A 26,358-nucleotide genomic window follows, 5' to 3' on the forward strand; every position below is an offset into this window, starting at 1 on the left:
ACACTACGGCGACTAGCCTCCAAATTGTGTTGCCGCGAGTTTCACGACCGCCTCACAGACAAATTCAAGCCCAAACAACTTGGTTTCGGCGTCAGAGGCGGTTGTGAGGCCGCAGTACACGCCACACGGACATTCCTGGAAAACTTAAATTTCGAAATTTTGGTAAAAGTTGATGTAAGAAACGCATTTAATTCTATCGACCGAAGCACTCTTTTAGACGAAATTCAAAAGGAAATCCCGGAATTTTTTGAATACCTAAAACAATGCTACGGCAATCCGTCCAAATTAATGTTTGGTGAAAAAAAAATTGCTTCATGCATCGGGTGCCAGCAGGGAGATCCGCTTGGGCCCGTCATCTTTAGCCTCGCTATTCACCCAATCATCACTCAACTAAAATCAGAACTAAATTTATGGTATCTGGATGACGGGACACTTGCAGGGACGGCTTATTTAGTATTAAACGACCTAAATATAATCACAAGGCGGTTCGCTGAGATAGGCCTCACACTTAACTTTAATAAGTGTGAGGTTTTTATCTCAGAAAAACTTTCAGCTAGCGCCCGGACTGCTTTGAATCTAAGTCTCAACTCTGTCGCGCCCAATTTCACCTTTGTTACACGAGATTCCCTCGTGTTACTTGGCGCCCCTATTTTCGAAGACGCCATCCCTTTAGCAATAAATTAAAAATTAGATAACTTTCACAACTGTTCAGATTTATTATTCAAAATTAACGCCCAATAACGCAAAATTAAAGCCATTTACATCTTACGTTTGTGTTTATTTTCTCCAAAATTTTTATACATTTTACGTTGTAGCCCTGTTTGGAAATTCTCGAGTCTCACGTCATCCATAGACAACATATTAAAAAATTCGGTTAGCAAAATTCTAAATGTCTCTTTCAGCTCCCAAAGCTGGTCCCAGGCTACTCTGCCTATTAATTATGGTGGCCTGGGCATTCGGTCTACGGGCGATCTGGCTCTCCCCGCTTTTCTCTCGTCTGTCCACAGCGTTGCCCATCTCATCCGTGGCATTCTTAATGTCACCAATCCCACGGGTGTGGTAGTGGCGAGCTTGGCAGATGCAGAGTCAACTTGGAGTGCTGGAAATCCCGGCGAGAGCCCACCTACCGAAAAAGCCAGCCAAGCAGCCTGGGACCTGATAAAAATATAAACAACCCACAAATCCCTTTTGGACAATAGTTCGAACCCCTGCGAACGCGCTAGACTGCTCGCAGTATCGGAACTTCAGCAGCAGTATTGGCTGCGCGCCTTGCCGTCGCGGAACATTGGTTCCCTTTTGGACCCGGCGTCACTGCGCGTAGCCGTATGCCTCAGGTTAGGTTTAAAAGTCTGCGAGCCACACGCTTGCTCCCGCTGCAGAAGCCATGTTGACGCTTATGGGCACCACGGACTCCACTGCCAGTCAAGCGCGGGCCGATTTTATAGACACACGGCTCTAAACGATCTAATCCGCAGAGCACTCGGTACCGTCTCCATACCAGCAACCCTGGAGCCAGTTGGTCTATCTGCGGCGGATGGCAAAAGGCCCGACGGCTGCTCGCTCGTACCTTGGTTCCTGGGGCGGCCCCTGGCGTGGGATGTAACATGCGTTGACACGCTGGCCCCATCTCACGTCCGGCGCTCTGCCAGGAAGCCAGGGTCGGCAGCAGACGACGCCCAAATTGCCAAGTGCCGCAAATATGCATTTCTAAAAACTAATTATGTATTTGCGGCACTTGCGATTGAAACTTTTGGTCCTTGGTCGTCAGACACCAGAAAACTAGTAAAAGAAATTTCTACCAAACTAGTCTGGGTGTCTGGCGACCTACGAGCTGGCGCATTTTTTGCGCAGAAGCTCAGCCTCACTGTGCAGAGGGGGAACGCGGCCAGTGTCCTGGGAACAATGCCTCAGGCTAATTTAGGTTTAGATTTAGTTTAATCACTGTTATTTGTTTTTGTTAATTATTAAAAGTAATGTTGACGTAATGAGAGCTACCTATATCATTGCCAAAATTTAAATCCAAAGTCCTTAAATATTACAGACACATTTATACATAATATTTAATTACTGAAATGTTGGTTCAAACTATATATAATCGATTTTATATAGGTTGGACACATATTTCCGTCAGTACATAAAGGCGGCATATTTGAAAAAGAAAAATGTTGCAATCTACTACGATGACGCTTACAGAATAGCTCAAGTGTGCGAAAGAGAAGCCATCACGTATATGAACATACCATGAGTGCGAAAGAGGCAGACTACAAATAAAAAAACGTGACCATTTTTGAGTTGTGGACGCTAACGGCTGACATTTATAGTTTGTCAAAGGACTGTCTTATTTCAAACATAGACAGAGAGAATCATACTATCTTTATCTTACACTAGTACTAGCACCCGAAAGAAAAGGATGAGTATAGTTTTTTTTGTTCTTATTGTCTGCCAATTTGGTTTGACCAATTATATTTATAATATAGTTGGTCAAGCAAATCTTGTCAGTAGAAAAAGGCGCGAAATTCAAATTTTAGGGTTAATTTTTAGGGTTCCGTCCGTACCCAAAGGGTAAAAATGAGACGTTTTTCCTCAATCATCCGCCATTGCTATTTGCTACCAAAAACAAATGAATACATATGAGAGTATATAATATGTATATTATACTTATAAGTGATAAGCAGATTTTTTACGATGCCTGTTTTTGAGAGATAGCATCTCGAACATATACGCAATACAATAGAAACGACATCAGCATTAGACTTGCTTAGCGTCAATAGCGTCTAAAGGTAAATATTCAGGTTCACGTAACACACATAATAAAATCTTATATTTAACTTATCACACCTAATTTATCATGACATTTCATGATTTTTAATCCCACTTGGTCGAAAAATATTTTATTTCATGCAGGTGTACTAAAGGACAAAGATCTATTTTGTTCCCGCGGGATTTTGAAAAAAAATCCTGTAATTTTCCTTAATATAACTCCCTAGGGAGTAATAGCTTTTTAATTAGGTACTTGGTTCGTATAAATTAGCTCCTAGCAGGGAAGAAAAAGGCACTTTCTGAATAGGTGAATTCCTTTCTGAATACATTCCAACTTGTCCTAATATCCCACATACATATGACTTATGGTCACCCTAATTAGAAAAAGATGCAATCGCCCACTTTGACTTCTCATGTGGACAAACTTTTTGGCTCGTGTACTCCATCCGGTTTATTCCACGGATTTAGATTTTAATAAACCGGATGGAGTACACGGGCCAAAAAGTGTGTCCACATGAGAAGTCAAAGTGGGCGGTTGCATCTCTTTCTAATTAGGGTGACCATAAGTCATATGTATGTGGGATATTAGGATAAGTTGGAATGTATAGTTTGGCCAAGATCTTTTTTCATTCATGCATAGGAAGTCAGAGAGAATGGATATAGTTTTTTTCTCCTCTGTAAAACGCTTCACAAAACCTTACTTAATTTAGTCGTTATAAAAGCTGTTACTGATGACAGACAGACTGACAGACGGACAGCGGAGTCTTAGTGATAGGGTCCCGTTTTTACCCTTTGGGTACGAAACCCTAAACATGGTCACGTTTTTTTCATTTGTAGTCTGCCTCTTTCGCACTCATATTCATATACGTAATGGCTTCTCTTTTGCACACTTCAGCTATTCTTTAAGCGTCATCGTAGTTAATTGCACCATTTTTTTTTTATTTGCCGCCTTTGTGTACTGACGGAAATGTGTGTTCAACCTATATAGAATATTATGTATAAATGTGTCTGTAATATTTAAGGATTTTGGATTTAAATTTTGGCAATTATATAGCTCTCATTACGTGCACATATAAATCATTTATCTATCTATCTATCAACCAAATAATTAAACATGCCGAAATAAATATATACTTATTTAGGTAAACTTATTTTTACATTAAGTAAGTACGTAGGTAATAAGAACTCTGTAAGGCCGATTCACATCGTGCCGACATCATAGTCACCCTAATGAGTTTGAGAATGTTTTCTTGTATTTTTATCGTAAACTTTAATAGTTGAGGCTTACCTGTGAAAAGATATACCACAATCAACAAAACTTTCACTTCTGCAACCTTTCACACAACATCTTTTACCCAAAATATTTATCAGTACGGTTTTTACTCACTATTATACTATACTTACTTACTACTACTACTACTACTACTTACGTACTACTACGTACTAGTACTTACGTACTTTATTATTGTACTGATAAATATTTTGAATATGTCTCACGATAGTTTAAGTGCGATCTTTTACCCATTTAATACTTTATTTCGCAAATAAATCTTGAGCGCCGCCATTCATGTATTTTGAAAATTTCTTTATCAAGTTGGGGATACCAATTAATATTCAAAGTTACTACAATGTCTACCATATTAAAATTAATGTATTTTTTGTTGTGCACATGCTTGGTTAAATCAGTTAATAATATTGACATTATAACTATTTACAAATTACGTAAAAGATATCAGAACCGCACTCTGAATATAGCACTTAAATAATATAAGAAGGTATTTAATTTTAGTAGTTATTGATATAAATACTACCAAAATAGTATTTTTTTATCATTGGCAACATGTGCGAGTGGGACACCGCGACCCACTTTTGCTATCTCATGTGGACCGTTTTCTCTAGTCTGGTACGAACACCTTTCTGGCTCGGTGATAAAGTTCAATTTAGTATGGCAAAAAAAGTGACAGCTCGCTCCTGTTTAGGGTATAACTTCATGGTTTATTAAATCTACATTCATCTACGACGCTCGCTACACACTCGCGTTCGCGGCGAGATTCGCGCACGAGTGTGTAGTGGACTTTATACAAGCCAAGCGGCCAAGCCTGGCCAAGCAATCATGAAACGACAACGACTTGTTCTCGGCGTCCCATTGGTCAATGAAACTATGGTCGAGCAGCTGCTTCATTTTGTTTATGGCTTGCTACCTATCGGTTCTTGTCCTATCTGTTTCATCAAGTCAAGTTCAATTTTATTCTCATAGTTCAGTGCTGGAATATTGAGATGTGTTTGAAATGGATAAAACTGGTTCTATTCGAAAAAGACTGATTATCACGTAATATACATTGTGATATAACATGTGTTATTAGGTTATTATAATTGGTGTTGTAAATGATTGATGTAACAAACCAGTGTTCAGCAAGATGGACGAATTGTCTAAGGGCATGACACAAACAGGAAGCGCCGCTATAACTGAAGAAATTGAACATAATAATGGTTAATATTTTTTATTTATTAACTATATCTCTGTTGTTTTACTAGCAGAATTGTTATTTGCTTGGTCAGTACAATTTTCACCCAGGTACGCATTTATTTACGTGTAAACATCAACAGTTTTTTAGACAGGTATTGTAACCGTTTTCTTCTTAGACTTATTGTAGTTATTGTAGGTTCCTTAAGCATTTACCGAATATTTTTAAAAAGAGTGATAAAGGGTGGCATATTCTTATGTGTATAAATAAGATTTAATAGTTGATTAATGAACATTGAACATGTGTACTTTTTACAGCTGTATAATGAAAATACTTAAGTAAGATCAGCATTTGTGAGCCAGAGTTCATTGAGTTACTAAGCTCTCATAATAGTTAAATCATCATTAATTAATCTGTTATAGCTATAGTGAAGACTAATTTTAAAGGCATAAAAAAACATTGTATCATCTGTTATTAATGAAAACCCTTGTTATGGATTTAACAGATACGGTATTTAGTCACATCTAGTAGAATCCGGGCTGTGATTTTAAATATATTGATATGTTAAATCTAAGTATTAAAGTCAAATTCGTTAAGTGGTTGAGCTACAAGCCATCAAGTGATATACACACTAAAAATGAAAATTTCATAAAAAAGTCCTTTTTATTCAAAAAAAGTGTGGTGTGGATGAAAGGGTAGGGGGTGATTAGTGCCATACAATCATACATTTATGAAAGCACCTGTTTAGACTGTTTAGGTTTCTACATTAAGTTTGGTGTCATTTTTGAGTAAATAAAAAAAAAAAAATCCGAATGAACTAATATTACTTAATTATTTTGTATTTTAATGATTTTACTATACAAAACGCAAAACTTTAGCAAAACGTAACCTGTTTTTTGGGACGTAGCTATACGGAGGAAAATAATGTAAATATTACTTAATCAATATTTACATTATTTTGTGTTTTGAAGACTTAATGATTTCTTCCTTTTGATTTACTCGAAAATGTCACCAAACTTATTGCAGAAACCTAAACAGGTGCACAGCGCTCATAAATTTATGATTGTATGGGACAAATCACCCCTTAGCTTTCATCCCCACCCTACCAAAAATAAAGGTGGCTCCCCTTCCTAAAATGATCTAAGGGTTCTAAGGACTCCCTATGTAAAAAGGGATCTCATCATCATCAAGTGCCTTACAGTTTTATAAATAAATATGCCATGTGTATACTTTTTATCACAACGAGCAATGGGGCACCCCTTGAGGTCAATTTTGCATCAAAAATTCGGATGGCTTCCCTACCTAAATCTATCTGTGAGTCAAAATGAACAACTCTGCAAATGGAAATTACATCATCATCATTTGCCGTATAATTAAGTGTACACCACAGACTATTAGTAACAATAGACAAATAATGTCTAACCCTACTTTCTATCATATACCTAACCAATCTAGAATTCAGATGTATCTTTTTAAAATCTAAGAATTCACATCTATAAGTCTAGATGCACTTACAGTAATTACGATGTACAGTCCCCATCAGATATATATATCGATTGGAGTGACCAAGATGCTCAAAAATATCTGAGCATTAGAGACCTTAACATCTTGATAATAGGCTTTGTTTACATAATCGTGAACACCTTGGCTGGTCCCCCTTGGTCACCTCCATAACATTGACCATCTAAGTTATATTGTTTTTTGTACTGACTGATTGTTGTTTGTGCTAAAATAGCTAAAACATAGAAAGGTCAGTCGAATTCAATACACCATTTCCATTTTTATTTAAATGAAAATTTTACAAAATAACAACAGTAATGACTAAAGCTTGTCCCAGAAAAAAACTACACATTTTTTTTTCACGAAATCTTACACAACAGTTAAAAATCAACTGTTTGATGGTAAATTATTGTTACAAATTTAATAAGCAACATGTATGTTCGCATGTTTTCAGTCTTTGACTTTATAAATACAGAATTTTTTTAATTTTGTTGTAATGGCTGCCATCCGGTTTTGTACATAGGACTCTGTTATTAATTTTTAAGCTTTTTTCCATTTCGACTTGAAGTTTTCAACTGATATAACGTTAGTTTTATGGTTTAAAAACTTTAAGTTTCTGCTTCATACAAGCCCAGTATTTTTCGTGGATCGTAATTCAGAGCAGTTGGGAGGAATAAGGTGTTTTTTCACAAATTTGATATTGTTGACTTAGTCGCTTTATCACTTTCTTGGGTAATGGTAGATGTGGTTTCCACTTTAGTTTACGATTTTGCATTTTAGTTAGGTACTTTAGTTTATTTGTAGGTCTTTATAGAGTAATTTTTTAAGGACTTTGCACTGTTCATTTGTACGTTTTGCACTTTTGGCTAAATATAGTACAGACAGGGTAATAGGCGTTTTTTGCAATGCATCTATGATGTTCTTCTCTGTATTATTTATTAGAAAACCCGGGCTTCTGACTATTTCCAGTCCGCCATCGTCTAACATCAGTTTCTTAGAATTGTTTTAACACCCTTTGAACAGGTCTTACTAACTACATAAATTAACTTCACTGTTAGTTTTTCGTGGAAATGCCTCGATTTTGTAAGTGTTTGTACAACATTTTTTGATGTAGTCTTTTCTGTGATGGCGATATCTTCGAAAATGTAAACGAAAGGGATTTTTTTATAAAGAATAAGAAAACTGGCATTTTTTTACATTATAACAGTCTCCTTAAGCCTTTTGGTCAGAAGTCAGATGTGCAACTGGTGCGAGTACAAACTATTTTTTTCCTGGGACAAGCTTTATCTATGTTCATGGGTTCGGATTCATTAGTTATTATCTCTCTCTAATTCAAAGACTGAATCTATGTTTACTAGTGATGTGATATGGGATAACCTATGTGACCTGGAACTGAACATGATAAGAGACTGCAAAGTGACCTTGACTTTATTCCTTCTAATTGCAATTAATTGTCCATGTAGCTGTTTCTATAATGTTTCTGATATTTGTGTTTTTTTTTAAACTCCCTTAACTATGGCTAAGTACATTTAAGGAAACTGAATGGCATAATTAATTTTTATTTAATTTTTTCTATTTTTTTTTTCCTAAAAAGTAATAAATGGCGTTGTTGTTACACGGACATTATATTTGAATCCACCAAACAGTTGAAAACTATGACATATCTATGACATTTCGAATATTGATCGTCTGAGATTGTACTTGCGTTTAGTAGCAAATGTATAAACTCATACTAAACACTAATCAATATGTAAACAGGCCCTAAGGCAAGTGTACACGTTCGTAATGGCCTTATCAGATAAAAATAAATCATTAATTATCTCCAAACTGGAGTTAATTAGAATACCGGTTTCTTTGAGAAAGTTACTTAATTTAAGCTCAGAAATACACCCTTGAAATTAACGGCCTTATAAAAAACAGAGTATAACAGTTGAAAATTATTAAACTTGAAGGGCTTAGATTAGAGCATGTTTTCGTGACAAAATAACAATTTTTAGGGTTTCCTACCTCCAAAGAAAAAACAGAACTCTTATAGAACACAACACTGCCTGTCCATCTGTCCATCCAGAGACAGACATGTAATGTAAATAAATTATTTTTAAACGTAGTTTAAACTATATCATGTTATATAACAAATTAAAGCGCTCAATGTGAGAATTGAAATATATATATATTTAATAATTGAAAAATGAAAAAAAAATGAAAAAAATATTTATTAACTAAGAGTTTACAATTCGTGTAAGATTAACTTTGGTACCCGCACTAGGCGCGCCTGTATCGCGGGGACCAAAAACAGTAGGTAGTTGTAACAAAGAGTGTTATAACCGGTTGACAATTTTACTTAATGTTAGGTTAACTAGGACTAAAAATTATAAAACTACACAGATTTACAAGCTATCGGAAGTAAACTAAAAATAATTAAATTCAGTTTGTTTGCATCTCATATTTTAGTAATTTCTAATTTGTACAATTTTCTCTGTCTCGTCATAGGTTAAACTGGCTAGCCATTTCTTAACAAGTACTTTAGCGTTATAAACGGATTTATCTTTGATATCAGAGTATCTTATGGCGACATTGTAAATATACCTTGATATGTAAGGCTCGAAACGTTTAGCAAAAACAGTGCGCACCAGCGGCACCTGAATTCTGTAGACTCTTCTATGAAACACATCTTTGTGCTCGTTAGTCCCAAGAAGTTGCTTATGCTTATCAATAATTATTTTAAGCAGATACAGTTTACGAACCGTGAGCACTTCACAATTACTGTATAGCAAAAATGTTGAGTACCTAAAAGGTTTTTTAAGCATTGTCTTTAGGACAGCACGCTGAGCTCTTTCAGCCTCGATGATGGTCGTTTTGTTAATACTACCCCAGCAGCATATGCAGTATGTCAGAATTGGTTCACATAAAGCGTGGTATACTAATTTTAGCGTTTTGACGTCTGCCACCCTTCTTAAGTTTCTCATAATATAAACGATACTTCTCACTCGATTCGAAAGCACGGCTATTTGGGGCTTAAAACTCAAATTATGATCTAGCATAACACCCAAGTATCTTAGCACCTCAACTTGACAGATTGACCTACAGGAGCATACAACGTCATTTCCTCTGCAAATGTGAATCTTTATGTCGTGCACAGGAGCTGGTGGAGCCGATGCAAGAGTTTTGTGGAAGCATAGGAAATTTGTCTTTTTGGTGTTGAGTGTTAGCAAGTTTGTTTGAAGCCACTTCGCAACCAAAGACATGTCACGCTCTGTATTTTCAAATGCCTCTTTCCAACTTCGTCCACGAAAAATGATTGCAGTGTCATCTGCATAACAGACAATTTCTGCATCTTTCATTGGTAGATTGTGGAGGTCATTCATATATAGAATGAACAGGGTTGGGCCAAGTATACTACCTTGAGGTACTCCAAAAGGCACTTCCATAGGGCTGCTTTCGTATTGGCCAACTTTCACGACCTGTCGCCGCTCCGATAAATAGCTTTTAAACCACTGAAGGGGCTGGCCTCTGATACCACACGCGTTTAGTTTTTTAAGCAGTATCGGAATGGATACCGTATCAAAGGCCTTAGCCAAGTCCAGAAATACCCCAATGCAGGCTTCGTTGTTATCCAGGTAGCTTGCTACTATTGTGGTCAGGAAATTCACAGCCCCCTCCGTAGACTTTCCCTTTCTGAAACCTAGTTGCCGGGGAGAGAGCAAGTTATGACTTTCTAGGTAAGTAACGAGTCTACTATTCACAAGTTTTTCTAAAATTTTTGAGAAAGTGCTGAGAAGAGATATTGGGCGATAGTTTCCGGGATCATATCTAGTGCCGCCTTTAAATATTGGACAGACAGATGCAAGTTTCCAGATATCAGGGAATATTCCAGTAGAGAAGCTTAGATTAAATATGTTTGCTAATGGGTCGCATATGGTGTCTTTAATCTGTTTAATTAGAGTATTATTGATTGTATCTAGACCTGGTGCTTTGTTATTTTCAAGCTGCATAATTATATACTCGACTTCGTTAGCGTCAGTGGGATACATGAAAAAGGAACCTGGTTTGTCACAGTTTGAAGCATTATATGAGTTTGCTAGGTCTTCTTCGCTGGTGTTCATTTCTGCCAGAATATCATCTGCTAAGGACTGTCCTATGCTAGAGAAATATTTGTTGCATATATCAAGAGACTCTTTTCCGTCACTTGCTCCTTGTAGGGACAGCAGTTCTGATGACTCTTTATTATATGAGGAAAGATGACAGATGTTTTTTATAGTCTTCCAGAGCCTTTTTGGGTTGCCCTTGCTATCCTCAATTTCTTTTTTATCATATTCCTGTTTGACTTTGCGCAACAAGTTGTTACAGAAATTTCTGTATCTTTTATAGGTGATCTGTGCGAACTCGTTTTGTGGCTCGGCTTTTGCCGCCAGATGAAGGCGATCGCGGTGTCTCATGCAGCGTATTAGACCTGTGGAAATCCATGGTTTTAAATTGAAGTTTGCGCGACTTAATTTAACTTTCCGAGTGTGTTTGTGAATTTTGTTTTGTAGGTTACTCATGAAATTCGATACTGCATCATGTACGTTACTTAAAGATGTGTCTCGCCAATCTGTTGTTTTCAGTTCAGCTTTTATAGCTTCAATGTCTCTTTTTAGAGCTGTACGTTTTTGGCGGTTGCATTGTTTTTGTTCCAGATTTATCCCAGTCATCACCATATCGTGGTCCGTAATGTCTGATTTACATACCAATCCTACGCTTTGTTTTTTAGACCGAATGAATATGTGGTCAAGACATGCTCTCCCTCTAGTAGGTAGAGTAATGGCTGGTAAAAACCCGTGCTCTGCCGTAAGACATAAGTAATCCTGGCAATCATTGCTTACAATAGTGTCTATATTAATATCACCTGCAACTATAACTGACTCATTTTCATCGGCCTGGTCCAAGTAAACATCAAGAGAAGCCAAAAACTTGTCCGTTTTCTTAAAAGAAGGAGATCTGTATATTCCAAATATAGACATAACATTAGGTATTTTTGCTAAAAGACAGTTTGCTTCCTCAAAATCGGGTTCCACCACCGAAACATTCCACGACTCTTTAATGTACATAACCACGCCACCGTTTTGGTTAATGTGTTTCTTGGTTGGTTGGTTAATGTGGTAAAAGATAAATAGTTTAAGCACAATCAAATAAAGGGAAATTTTAGTCTAATTTAGCTTGCAAGATTTGATCTGGTAATAATCTTAAAATAAGTCTCCTTAATAGAAGGGCCCGGAGCGGGGAGGAGAACCCCCCCTCCGTCTTTCCCCCCGCGGATTTCATTGCACCAGCAATTGCTTGGTTTCTAAATTCTCTCTCTCTCTTTAGCCTTTTTCTACCCTTTGGGTGTAGGCCTCCTTCATTTTGCGCCATTCGTCGCGGTTCTGTGCGACTTGGAGGTCGCCACTCGAGTAGTCGTTTGCTCCACGAATCGGTTTTCCGTGCTATATCACCAGCCCATTCCCACTTCAAATTGGCTACGCGTTTTATAACATCATTGACTTTGCTCTGTTGTCTCAGCCATTCATTTGTTTTACGGTCTCTCAATGTGATCCCCACCAATTTTCTCTCTAACGCCTGCTGGGCAACGCTCAATTTACGTAGTATGTCTTTGGTGAAAACCCAGGTTTCAGCTCCATAAGTAAGAACAGGCAGGATACATTGGTCAAATATGCGTGCTTTTTGTTCGGCCTTAAGGTTCATTTTGAAGGCAAAGTCGAGATTGGAGTAGGCTGCCCAGGCTAGTCGTACTAGCCTGGGCGGTTTCTAAATTATTCATAGTTATAATTTGAGGTTATAACAGTGCCAACGATTGTAATATGCAGTGAGGGGGGGGGGGGGGGAGAGAATGAGATGGACTCCGTGGTTGCTCCGGCGCTGCGGGAAGCGCAGCCCCGCCGCCCTGGCGTAAGAAAGTGCGGGCGGACGGGTGCTGCCCTCCCTCCGCGCCTCCGGGCTTTTATATACACTCTAGGGGTAGGGACCACAAAGACCACGTGGGGTCGGGGTTGACAAATTCGGTTCCGTGACAAATTTAAACTTTAAAACAGAAAATATGCTTGGCTCAGGATAGTGGATTAAACTTTAAAACAGAAAATATGCTTGGCTCAGGATAGTGGAGTGCTCTGATTCGATTTTTGGTATGTATGGTGTACAACAAAATCAACAAAGTATTCAATAAAATCAAAAAAATTAAAACTTATCTCCGGCGGCTAAATTTGCTTTAAATCATTTAAAACCAACCCAAAAAAGCCCCCCATAGCGTCAGTTATCCTCAAACTTATTTTAAGATCAAAAAAGATTTTTGACAGTTTATGCACATACATATTTTATTTTACAATCAATGAACGTATCGATATATCAATCACGATAAATCGATTAATTGAAGTTAACAAATTTCAAGTATACCCTTGTTGGTTCTCTTTCATATTTCTTTCCTACATCACTGCAATGTTTACAAACCCGTGACGTCACAAACGGAAGCCATGACACTAACGAGCGTTTTCGCGCGAGGTTTAAAGTAGCTATAAAAAAATGCAATTATTTATGTTAAAACTTATGAGTACAGCTGAAACTTGTGTGTACAGGTTTTCAATATTAAAAATATGCGTCGTTGTTGACTTCGCCGGCAAAATAATTGAGATCTATATGAGCGCCAAGTTCTAGTTTGCTTGGGATGTAATGTAATTAAAGTTCAGGTTTTGTCTTGGTTAGTTTTAATACCAACTAACTGAATTTAGAAAAGTAACATAGACAAATATAATATAGTCTGTAGGTACGTCAAACCACCAGAAAACAGAATCACTCCAAATGAAAAGGTACAAGAGCACCAGAGTGAAAAGAGAATACCTAGTAGTCGGAGCAACCACCTACAAAGGTGTGGATCATTTTAGGTACCTTGGTTGGACAGTAACTGCTACCTACCAGCCGAAGGGAGGAAGAGATAGATCTGCGAATCCAAAACGCCCTAAGATGCTCGGCAGAGCTCCAGGAGTTTTAGTGTCCAAGCTGATCCGTAGACTAACCAAAATTCGAGTCTGTAATTAGACCAATTTTGATGTATGGGTGTGAAGCTTGGACGCTGTTGGAAGTAGTTGATGCGAGATGTAGCAAACAACTAAAAACTGGTAAGAGTATGGGCCAATTCCCTATCTCGAATATATATAAAAAATATATTTTGAAAAATTAAAAGTGAAAATTTCACTACTTATAAGGATCTTTGGAATAATACATCTAGATCACTTACATAATATGTATAAGTTACAAAAAAATCGGTTCAGTAGTTTAGATAAAAAAAAAATGAAAACAATTTTTTTTTCTCAAAAACCTGCAGCATTTTATAGTTAATATATTGTTGAATAAGCATAGATAATAAATTGGCAAAACGGCAATCAATTTGGATTCTGGGCCGATGCCTCATACAAACACGGCTATATACCCTTTTGTTTTTTATCGATAATAAAACATGTTTTAAAATATTTTTTGACTTTACCAAGTGATAAATTTTACATAGAAGAAATATAAATATATGTCAAGAAGAAGAAAAAGAAGCTAAAATGGTATTATTTTATGTCAAAACTGACAGAAATATTTGATCTTGATTTAGCTAGCGATTTGAATAGCATTGGATGCAAAGTAGTTTCTCTCTGCATTATTTTATGTAGAAACATTAATTATATCAATTTAGAGCCCAACATGTTACAAATTTAGCCACATAGCAGAAAATAATAATTAGTTTTACAACTAGTAATTTTCGCATATGCAAAAATTTATATTAGGTTTCCATCATTATATTTTCATTTAGTATGCATGCATTGTATTTATAGTTGATACTTACTGGCCTTACTGCGAATATTTTAGATTTTGCTGTTTTTTTCATGACAATAATGTCACAATTTCACAACGGCGTTTGTCTGTTTACATTTTATCCTTTCCAGATCAAATCAGCTGGTCCATAATATGCACCACTTATGGTCACCAAAATATGCATAATGTTATATACTTACTTTTGACACATTAAAATTTGGCCATAAGCATTAACCAAAACAATGCCCACCTATGACAGCTAGGTATCATTATTACTTAGATATTAGGTACCATATTCATAAGCACTAAGCAGTGATGCTGATGATAAGCGCTGATTTGAAAATCAAATAGTAAAATTACATCACCTTCAATAAAATTTCTTTCCCATTTAAATTTCTTGTATACACAGTAAATACCTAATGCATATTTTGTAAACCACTACACGTAAGGTACAGTTATCTTTACTTACAATAATTAAAACTGATTAAAAAGATAAGACGGTACATTTCCTCATCGTGCATTCCTCAATAATACTTATGTTCTGATGATGACCTGTTGTGTTTGAATAAAAACTATGTATATGTGATGTGGTGGCCGGCGTTGACGAGCGCCGCTTTTGCAGATGGCGTAAAGCGTAGTCCACGGCTCGCACGCCAACTATGCTAGCGTTGGTTGATCAACTGCGGGCATACTTTGGTGGAGGATGTGAGTGCGCATGCGGCTGCCGCATGTCGTGTGCTCCTTCATTCACCTCACAGTTGTATTCAATTTGAATCATTTGACAATCAGGTGTTGCGTGACCCTAAATTATATAATATAGCTTTATTAGCTTTACCAATTTTACTATTTTATCCATTAGATCGCGTGGGACGTTAGTCGCATCTTTACACCAGTCGTCACGTTGCTCTTTGATACTGAATGGGCAATTTTTCCTGTGATTAATGCACTAACTGCCTCTTATCATCCGCTTCCGGCGTAATAAGCTTCCTTAACTTAAGCCTAGGTTACTTTTGATTTGTCTCTTGTATGAATATGCTAGATCTAGTGGCTGTTTCTAGAACATTCCTTGTTATACTATAATAGCTGTTGCCACAACCCGCGTTTTTGTCTGAGTATAAGTCGTTAAACCGCCTTCACTCCCCTCCCTCTTAGTACACTCATACTATGTACATTTCAACTCCCATACAACCACGATGAAATCCGGGATAAAAAGTATTCTATAACATTTAAAACTTTCGCGTTTTGAACACATATTAAATCACATTTACAATCGGGCCTATCGCGAATTCGCGATAGTAAATGTGATTTAAAAAGTATTCTGTGTCCTTTTCCACAAAATCTGTTTGGCGTTTGCCGTTTTTGCGCGGTGAAGTTTGAACAAACATACAAACATAAAATTTCACAATTTTGTTATTAGAATGATCAATTGATCACTTGATCAGTAATGGTGATATCATTAAATTTTCCTATCTTCATTATCTTGTTGTGGTCATGTTTCTTTGTACGTGGGAATCATAATAATAAACTCAATATCTATATCCCAAATACTAAATGACATTTCGTGTGAGGCCTGATTGTTGCAATTCTTAAATAAATAGGCATAAATTAACATAGAGTTAGGCAAAATTACAGGTCGTTGTGACTTGCTTATTCTGTAAATATTTATGTAGGTACCGTCAATTGGGGTGAATAGGGACAATTTTGTACTTTGAGAGAAATTTTTGAAGGAATTTTTCCTCGATGGCCACAAATATTAAGGTTTATAAACATTTGTCTTATATTTGAGAATCGATTTATAATAAAATATTTCTTAATAATTTCGTTTTAATGTCCTTTTTAGTGTTCCGTGCAAAACTTTGTTTTGACAAACGGAACACTTATAGGATCACTTCGGTCTTGCAAATCAGTTATTTTGAAAAAAAAAGCCATTTTGACGCATACTCGATCCGGGGTGAATAGGGACGACTAAGGTATGAATAGGGACAAGTGAATTGAGTCATTCTATGTAAGCAATGTATGGGAAAATAAAACAAATTAATAAAGTTTTCAAACCTGTGTGGCATGATACATCTAGATGTACTCTTTAAAATTCACCACTCTCCCCCCCCCCCCCCTCCACCTGACGCTCGACGCCCCCCACCCCACCTTGAAATGTGTCCCCGTTGGTGGTTCTTTGACATTCTCACTAAAACTATAATAGATATCAAAAAAGTGTCAAGGACAGAATTTTTCAAATTTGGAACAAAAAAGGCTTTGTGTTTTTGTACAAGTTGAACGGTATTCAAGCTATAAGTACTTGTATAACCTTAAAATAACAAAATAACCATACTCGTTTGAAGACGTGCTTTATATTTTCAAAACGGCTAGACGGATTTTAATGAAATATACCTAAAATTCACCGCAGTGAAGCCAGCTATCATCGGTTCATCTGTTTTGGCGCTACGAGGTCACAGGTAGACACACAAATATACCAGACATAATTCAGGGAAATTAGCTGAAATTACGGCATTATTAATGGAAAACTTTTTTCAATTGGAAATATTGAGATGTGTACGTTATAGACCAAAGTTATTTTTTATCAACCCTCCCCACCCCTGCCCCCTCTGCGTCACCCCCACACCGCAAACGGCCCGAAACGCGGTTTTTCTAAAATTTTAAGGAAACCGTCCAAGATACAGAAAAAGTGTGTAGGAACGAATGATCCCTAATAAATTTGCTATCAATCTCATATACACACTATAGTGCTATCACTTATAGTTTTTGTGCAATCTGTCACCAATAGTGATGGGCGAACGGAAAGTTTCCCAGGAAACTATCGGTAACGTAATTTACTGAGAATATTTCCGCAATATTCTCCTGACGTGAAAATAGGGAAATTTAATTTTTTTTGATGATTATATTGCACTTTTCTTAGTGAGTAGAGCTGTCAAAAGAGTTAATTAGTAATATTACAAATGAATAATATAATACATACCTAAAAGGGTTTCTAACTTAGGGATAGGAATATTTTGAAAATTTAAATTTAATAGAAAAATTAACGTACATAAATTTGTGCCCCATCATTCAATAGGGTTTCAAAAATGATTTCAAGGTATTTAAGATCATTTTTTGCTTAAATAAATACTATGGGACATAATCGAACCGAAAGTCTTAAGAGATTATGAACTTGAATCAACAGTTTCCTAGAGTTTTTCATTATTTTTCTAGCTAAACTCTATTTGTTTTGCTTTTTTATACTTGTAAAAATTTAAGAATCTTAAAAAAATCTAAGGAAACGTATGTACAAGAAGAGCTTATGCTTCTAAGGAAACTTACGGCAGTTATGCCCTTTTGACGGTACCACTATTGTACCAAAAAAAAAGTTTGAAGGTAACTAGGGATATTATGTGACCTCAACAATGAACTTTCGAAGAAACCAGTCTTATCGAGGGGACTAATTGATGCGTTCACATGCAGTTATAATTTGATTTAACAAAACGAGCACTTAAATATATGCCAATCACTAAAATGCATTTTTTTAAGCATTTTTTTGCGAGAAACAACATACAGAAATGTAATTTATACACCATATTTCCAAAATAAAACATAAATTACCATGGAAATTTCCCTGCAAATTTTACGGCAATTTATGGAAATTTACGAAAAATTCATGAAATTCAAGTGAAATGATCCTGGTTTCAACGTAAGGATAAGGAACCTTGTATTTCTAAAATATTTCATCATTATAAAAAATCTAGTTTCTATACAAAAAACACGCGCTTTTAGATAAATTGCCAGTTTTGGAAATGTTTCCGTAACATTACCGAGAATATTCTCTCAATCGGAAATATTCTCGGCAATTTCCCATCACTAGTCACCAAAGATGCAATTTTTTTAGAATTTTACGTTTTTTTTATTTCTAAGATAACTTTTCTTTAAAAAAACTTACGATGCTTTCAGTAAATAGTGAATATGCGCTTTAAAATGAATAATTACTTATTCTTAAACTCCTTCATTTGACGCAGCTATGCCATTTTGAAAATACATCGTCTTCAAATATTTTCAGTCAGCGAATATCGTTATACACATAACTGAATGATAATTCTTAATTGTTATTTAATTATAAAGCGGGGGTTATTATACGACGAATAGTAACAAAAGACAGAACAACATAAAACAGTTACTTAATATATTTATATACTTTGCGCCTGCAATGCCGCCCGTTTTAAGTTGGTGTAAGTGCCCAGTATTAACCTACCAAAAAACACTAAACAAAGAATAACTAATTTTGAAAACAATTTTTGGCAGCCCTGTCCCTATTGACCCTTTAGCGTCCCTATTTCCACTTATTGCGTCCCCATTAACTATCAGAGGTGTCCCGCTCCACCCCTTAGTCGTCCCTATTCACCCCCGTTTACCGTTCACGCAACGGGGGTGAATAGAAAAAAAAAACGGGGTTTAAACCCCGTATTTTTTTGGAATTTTCATGGATCTCTATTTTCACACTTTCGCTAACAAAACAAAGATTATTTATACTTACCATGTAATTAATAGGTTCTCAATTAAATGCCAAACCAATTTTTATTATCAGAAGTGTCACAAACAAGTAAAACCATTTTAAAGGGAGTTTTGGAGCTCATATCAACCAATTCGTTGACAGACTCAATTTTAACCTGTTAGTTTGGCTATTTATCACGACTCATGCTCTCCCAGTCTTTCTATTACCAAAAGAATAATAATATACTATTATTTTCAATCGCAAGATACAGATTATCACAAACATACTTTCTTTTAAATTATCAGTTAAATGTCATTCCCGGATCTTGTCCCTATTCACTCCATTTGACGTATATAATAGTACATTATGATACAAGTGTGCTAAGTTGGTCATTACACACGAGGCGATATTGTGCGCGCGAGCTGTAAGCGAGCGCGCAATAAGAAAGCCGATGTGTGTAATAACCAATGCACACGCGTTTCATACGACGTTTTTCAACACACTCGCGAGAAAAAAAAAGAAACTCATATTAATCAAATTGTAATAACAGTTAGTATTGTGTGTTGCATCTGTCATACTGCCGGCCGCCCCTCGCCCCGGCCGCGGGCGGTGAGCCGAGCGGGCCGGCCGGGCCGCGCACCGCGCAGGCGGTCGGGCGCGCCGGTGCCCGCCAGTCCGACCAATTAAAGAAGGCTCCCTTTCCATGCATATTATTAGCAATCAGTTACCTTCTTAACTCAGTCGGATAATACAATGAAAAAGCACGAGTAGAATAATACACTGAAAGAGCACGCGTGTTTAATATCTAGGATTATGAGCCAAAAATCGGTGGAATAAAAACGTCGTTTTGAGCAAGTGTGTTGAAAAAAAGTATACTGCGTTCCCAACGTCATCAGCGTACGATACCAACTCGCACTTTCTTTGTGCATTGACATTACTAATGATGATTTTTAAAAAGCATTTTGTTGTTGTACATATTTTGGTACATTGTCGTGTGTGTTCTTGAGTGTTATTTTGAACTCGTATTACTTCAATTTAAAGTGAAATGCAACACCGGCAGCATAGCCGTGAGTGCGCCAGGCTGGTGTCAGGCATGCCAAGAGCGGGTGCTCCCGGTGTCGCAACGTAACTCAGCGGCCCCGAACCAGTAACGCGGGAGCGCGTCCCGAGAGGTCACGCACTTATACACCTAGGGTTACCACAAGTCAGGGTTTTTCGTCCATGAAACGAAATAGGTAATTTTTCGAGACTAGCAAGATCACATGAAAAACAGAAGATTTTATTTATCTTGATATTAGTATTGTTAGCAACATTGGCAATCTTTTGTAAGGATCATTATTTATTAATAGCTTATATTTTGATCATTCCTACTTTTATTTATGATGCTTATAATATAAAAAAAATATCAGTTGACTTACTTGTCACTGGTTTCTGCCATTTTGATTGTTATAAAAAGGCGGGTACGCAATGACAAGCGGCCAGTTCGAGTGCAGACAAGTTATAGTGAAGACGTCTTGGGATATTGATTGTAAATTGGTTGTTATTATGTTTATTGTTTGTAACAAACGAATAAAGTTAAAATATTGGTACAGGTATTATTAACCCGGTAATAACCTCACAGTATGAACCTTATCGGGATTTCTCATCTTTGAATTAATGAAGGAAAACGGAAGTATTTTTTTCTACTCGTCGACTGTAATGGTTGAATTAAGATATCGTATACCAATCTGTAATTGGGTACTTTTCATGTATGGGCTCCCAAATCAACTATAATATTCATTACGAAACGGTTTAGTCAACTATAATGAATTTGACCAATCACGTGGCGCCGCGCTGATGTCTTTTGTACTACTGAGATACTTACCTAATTTTCTTTAATTATTAAGGTTTTATAGTAGACAATAGTTATTTGTTATACATGGGTGCAGTTGTATTTTACCCGCGAGTGTGGAATTGAAACACGAGCAAGCGAAAGGATTCTATAGTTGAACCACGAGCGAAGCGAGTCTAAAAAATAAGTCTTTAATTGTACACATTATAATCATCATCAGGCTAATTATAATTATCATCAATTTATACATATACAGCTTGGCAAAAAAAAAAGAAATGGAACTAAATTTTTTATCATGGCAACATTTACTGTTTTCATAAAAAAGAGACGTTTTACATAGACAGTGGCGCCCCTATTATTTTCTACTCTTTTTTGCCAAGCTGTAAGTACATATATAAATGCATGTGTCCTGACTGACTGACTCATCAACGCAGAGGCGGAACTACAAAAGCTAGAAAGTTGAAATTTGCACAACAGGTTACATTTATATTGTGTACAAGAAATAAGAAGGGATTTTGAGAAATTCAATCCCTAAGGGGGTTAAAAACGGGATAGAAGTTTGTATGGGGTTCAAATTTTATTTTAAGCTAGGAATTTGAAACTTCGGTAAAAGATTTATTATTAAAATACAAGAAAATTATTTCAGCATTTTTGAAAATTCATCCCCTAAGGTGGTGAAAAACGGGTTGAAAGTTTGACCGGGGATCAAAAATGTTTTCAAGTGCGGGACTTGAATCTTTGCATAAGGGCATATTAGTAGAATACAAGATAAATAACTTCAGCAATTTTGTAAATTCATCCCCTAAGGTGTTGAAAAAAGGGTTGAAGGTTTGTATGAATATCAAAAAAAAAATTGAAGTGCGGAACTTGAAACTTTGTATATGGGCATATTATTAGAATACAGGAAAAGTAATTTCAGCGTTTTTTTAAAATTTATCCCCTAACAGGGTTAAAAAGGGGTTGAAAGTTTGTATAGGGTTCCAATTTTATTTAAGCTAGGAATTAGAAACTTCGTAAAAAAGTATTTCATTAAAAGCGAAGTAAACTATTTTCAGCGTTTTTAAAAATGCATCCCCCAAGGTGGTGAAAAAGGGGTTGAAAATTTGTATGGAGATCAAATATTTTTTGGAGTGCGGGACTTGAATCTTTGTATAATGGCATATTATTAGAATACAAGAAAAGTAATTTCAGAGATTTTTAAAATTCATCCCTTAAAAGGGTTAAAAAGGGGTTGAAAGTTTGAATAGGGATCCAATTTTATTTTAAGTTAGGAATTTGAAACGTCAGGAAAATATATATTATTAAAATACAAAAAAAATAATTTCAGCGTTTTTGAAAATTCATCCCCTAAGGTGGTAAAAAAGAGGTTGAAAGTTTGTATGGAGATCAAAAAAAATTTCAAGTGCGGGACTTGAATCTTTGTATATGGGCATATTATTAAAATACAGGACAAGTAATTTTAGCGTTTTTTTTAAAATTCATCCCAAGAGGATTAAAAAGGCGTTGAAAGTTTGTAGGGATCCTAATTTTATTTAAAGGTAGGTACTTGAAACTTCATAGAAAGGTATTTAATGAAAAGAGACGATAACTAATTTCAGCATTTTTGAAAATTCATCCCCAAAAGTGGTAATAAATGGGTTGAAAATTTGTATGGAGATCAAACGTTGTTTTGAGTGCGGCACTTCAATCTTTGTATAAAGGCATATTATTAGAATACAAGAATAGTACTATAAGCGTTTTTAAGTATTCATCTCTTAAAAGGGGTTGAAAGTTTGAATCATTACAAATGCTTTGAAACTTCTTAGAAAAGCATTGTATAACAAAAAAAGTTATTTCAACGTAGAAATTCAACCTCTAATTGGGGTTAACAGGGGATGTAAGTCTATCTCTGGTACAAGATTTCTTTTAAGGTAGGAGCTTGAAACTTGGTAAAAGGGCATTATATTAAAATAGACGAAAACTGATTTCACCGTTTTTGAAGTTTGTATTAGGTAATAAAGTTTGCATCGGGTCGGGAGCCAACATTTTTTTTTAAATAAGTGGACTTGAAAATCTTCTAAGATGGTTGAGTGGGTATCGAGAACATTTTTTTCTAGTTAGGGGCTTGAAACTTCGTAGTTTGTGAATTTTGAAAGACAAATTTCTTGCATTGTATAATTATTAACTAATGATTAACCGTCCCTACTGATATCTTTTGCTGCATAATGTTCTATGCTCATGTAAAAGACTTATATAACCACTAACATACAAATCCACGCGTACGAAGTCGCGGGCAACAGCTAGTATAGTATAACATTATGTAATTTTATTGTTGACTGTGTTGACATTTCAGACGATGCGTTTTGAAATTGCATCGACTCAACTTGTGCGTGCAGAATTAAGTTCAACATCATTAAAAAACACCAAACGTTTCTTATGGAATTTAAAGGTTTATGACTTAAAATCACTAAACAAAGCTAAATTTGGTATTTTTTATTAAATTCTTAAACCATTTATTTAATGATAATTAATATCAAACGAACCATTATTATGAGCATTTTACGTTTTGTTATCTGTCAAAAGCTACTTAAACACGCTCCAAGGTTAAACTACTTTCCCCACTAGTGGATAAATACGACGGTAATCTGCTTTTACCCGCTTGTTTTAAAGGATAAAATACGGCTTTCCGAGCTAGTGAGGGGAAAAGTATTATTTTAGATGACTCGTAGAAAAAGTATTGTATACAATCGAATTTAAACTGTTGTGAGACATACTAACATTAAATCATTTTACGGTTTAGACTCACTCGTTTTAGTCACTCGCGCGACATGACTAAAACAAGTGAGTCTAAACCGTAAAATGATTTAATATTGTATACAATAGTGATATAATCAAGCTTTTCAATCTCGTACCTACATTTGGCCACTCAGCAAACTTCGTGGCTTAAACACTGTACTCGACTGAAAAGCTCTATTATATCACGATTGTATAAAATACTATTACAGTAGTTTACAGTACTTACTTCCTTTTAGCACTTAAAATCTTATTGTTTAGTCACTTTAGTCGATGACAAATATTTTAGACACTGCTAAAATATGTTTTTCGATACCACACGGTATCGCAACAAGGGTCACTTATTGAACCTTGCGAAGTGCAAGAAGTTTAGTTAGTACATATTGCGCCTGCATTTGCGTACCGGTGGGCTAGGACATCTTACTTGACCATTTGACGTCAAATCAGGGAAACTCGTCCTATGGATGCCACTTAGTCATTTGTTGTCGTCCCTTCCACTAACTAGTGCGATTACCCATACTCTCTTTCGCATTCATAGAGGTAGGAAGAGACTATCTCGTGGGTGACTATCTAGCAAATTATAATCAACTAAACACAATATTAATGTGTTTACACAACTTTTAGCATTAATATTGAGTTTATAGTTATGCATTGTGCAACGTAGGGGTAAGTGTAATTTTACAAAAGAGGCCTCGTGAAGTGCATTAAAGACTTAAATTTGCAATATTCTTACCCCCGGAGTTACACACAATGTTTTTCATCACACTTGCGGAGAAAAAACTAAATTTTAAGCGAAATCATTCTTAAATACGGTGACATTTCAAACATTCGTCCATTTTGAAATTTTTTGAAATTAACAGATGTTAATCACAATGAAAAAATCAACGATGATCAACTCTGGTCAACGTGGGACTCGAACCCACATCCTTGGATTGCCGGTCCAATGCGTTACCAATTGCGCATTGAACCGCATACGCATTATACCGGCAATCCAAGGATGTGGGTTCGAGTCCCACGTTGACTAGAGTTGATCATCGTTGTTTTTTTCATTGTGATTGACATCTGTATATACAATTTATAGATATATATATTTATTCATTTATTTAAAAAAAAAAGATTTTTTTTATAAATTGTAATAATATAACTCACGAGTGAGTTATAGCTTTTTTCACAATCCATAACTCGCGCGGGAACAATATATAGGGCTTTGTCCTTTAGTACACCTGCATGAAATAAGATATTTTCGAGCAAGTGTGATGAAAAATATAACACCTCCTTGTAAATTCTTACCTATTTCTGAAAAGAAATCACGCTACTTGTATGTTACACAACTTACACAGATAAGGTCAATGTATTTAATTTATGTAAAATGTTTATGCTTATTAATGTTATGAATATACATATGCAAATTAAAATTAAGTACAATACTAGTTTTATTACAAGTGCATTAGAAGACCTTCGCTAGGAAACTTGGTTCCAGCTATTCTTTTTCCTATTACTTACTGCATCTTGATTGAGGGGGAGGGAATAACGTATATTTATTACTCTAGATAGTAATGGCGTGTTGTGTGCGTGTATATTGATTGTTAAGTAAGCAATGTATTGTGTGATGTCGGCAGGCTCTCCATGGCCAGTAGTGTATGTGAGCGAGTCGTGCCTGGAGTGCGAGCGCGTGCGCGACGCGTGCGAGCGGCTGGGCCCGGTGCAGCCGGCGCCGGCGCCCGACGCGCTGCCGCAGCCGCCGCAGCCGCTCTCCTACTTCGTCACCAAACCCTTCGAGGGAGAACTCTTCGATGCAGCACATAGAGCCAAATACAGGTCAGTTCTACCCTCCGTACGTAGTTTTGACGATTGTCAACATTGGACGGAGAAATATTATTAGGTAATAAAGCGTGCATTCCCCAAACGTTATGCCAGCTATTGTTTGTCAACATCCCAAAGCCGAAGCAATATTTCCATTACTAATGAACGCCACAAACTGTGGCGAGTGCGAAAAGTGTTTTACTATTATGAGCCGTAGGAGCCTCCGGCGCGCCTCATTAAGCTTTATATCTGCATACATCTAGCAAATATATCAAGTTTGGTGTCTTTTTCGTATAATTCGAGGATGAAGAATTCATTTCTGTGACTAAATTTTCACTCACCTATACAAAGAATACAAGAAATTCAAAATTCTAAAATTTTCTTTACACTTTTTTTTCGAAAATCCTCTACAAAATTAAAACTATGGCGATTTGCTCTAGAAAAAAAATACCTGTGAATAGCCCAGTTATCCTTCTATATAAAATAGTAAACTTGTGAAACATTTTTCTTTTATAACTCTGTTAAAAAAAATGTTTTGTGTCGCGCGGCGTACCCGCGTTGTAAGAGCGGTATGACGCTTTTAGGATTTTTAAGTATGTTTAGATGATTTCTGATGTTGTTATTCTTCTGTTCGTAGATTACATTAATAAATTACTTCTGGACGTGATATATAGTTGGTTGATATATAGTTATAATATTTTAAGCTAGGTACTTGAAACTTTGCAAAAAGGTATTATATTTAAAAAAAAACAAGAAAAAAAAGTTTGTGTTTTTTAAAAATTCATCGAAAGTCATGGAAATCAAATATTTTTCTGGGTGCGGGATTTAAATCTTTGTACAATGGCATATTAGTAGAATACAAGAAAAGTAATTTCAGCGATTTTGAAAATTCATCCCCAATTAATTCCCAAAGTAACCTCTAACTC

At 36.1% G+C, this 26,358-nt stretch overlaps 1 protein-coding gene across 5 annotated transcripts in view; it reads left to right on the forward strand.

Annotated features, from left to right (window-relative positions):
• The first annotated feature begins 4,958 nt into the window (after positions 1-4,958).
• Positions 4,959-26,358, forward strand: part of LOC134754811 (protein ECT2) — a 93,314-nt gene continuing 71,914 nt past the window's right edge. For 3 of the 5 annotated variants that reach the window (XM_063691189.1, XM_063691190.1, XM_063691192.1), the window contains exons 1-2: positions 4,960-5,250; positions 25,249-25,447. In XM_063691189.1, the coding sequence (XP_063547259.1) occupies positions 5,178-5,250; positions 25,249-25,447 (272 nt within the window). In that variant the 5' untranslated portion in view covers positions 4,960-5,177. Of the gene's footprint in view, positions 5,251-15,171; positions 15,255-25,248; positions 25,448-26,358 lie in introns of all 5 variants that reach the window. The other 2 variants (XM_063691191.1, XM_063691194.1) reach the window with 2 other exon arrangements.

The sequence above is a fragment of the Cydia strobilella genome, chromosome Z (genome assembly GCF_947568885.1).
Source record: "Cydia strobilella chromosome Z, ilCydStro3.1, whole genome shotgun sequence".
Classification (NCBI taxonomy): Eukaryota; Metazoa; Arthropoda; class Insecta; order Lepidoptera; family Tortricidae; genus Cydia; species Cydia strobilella.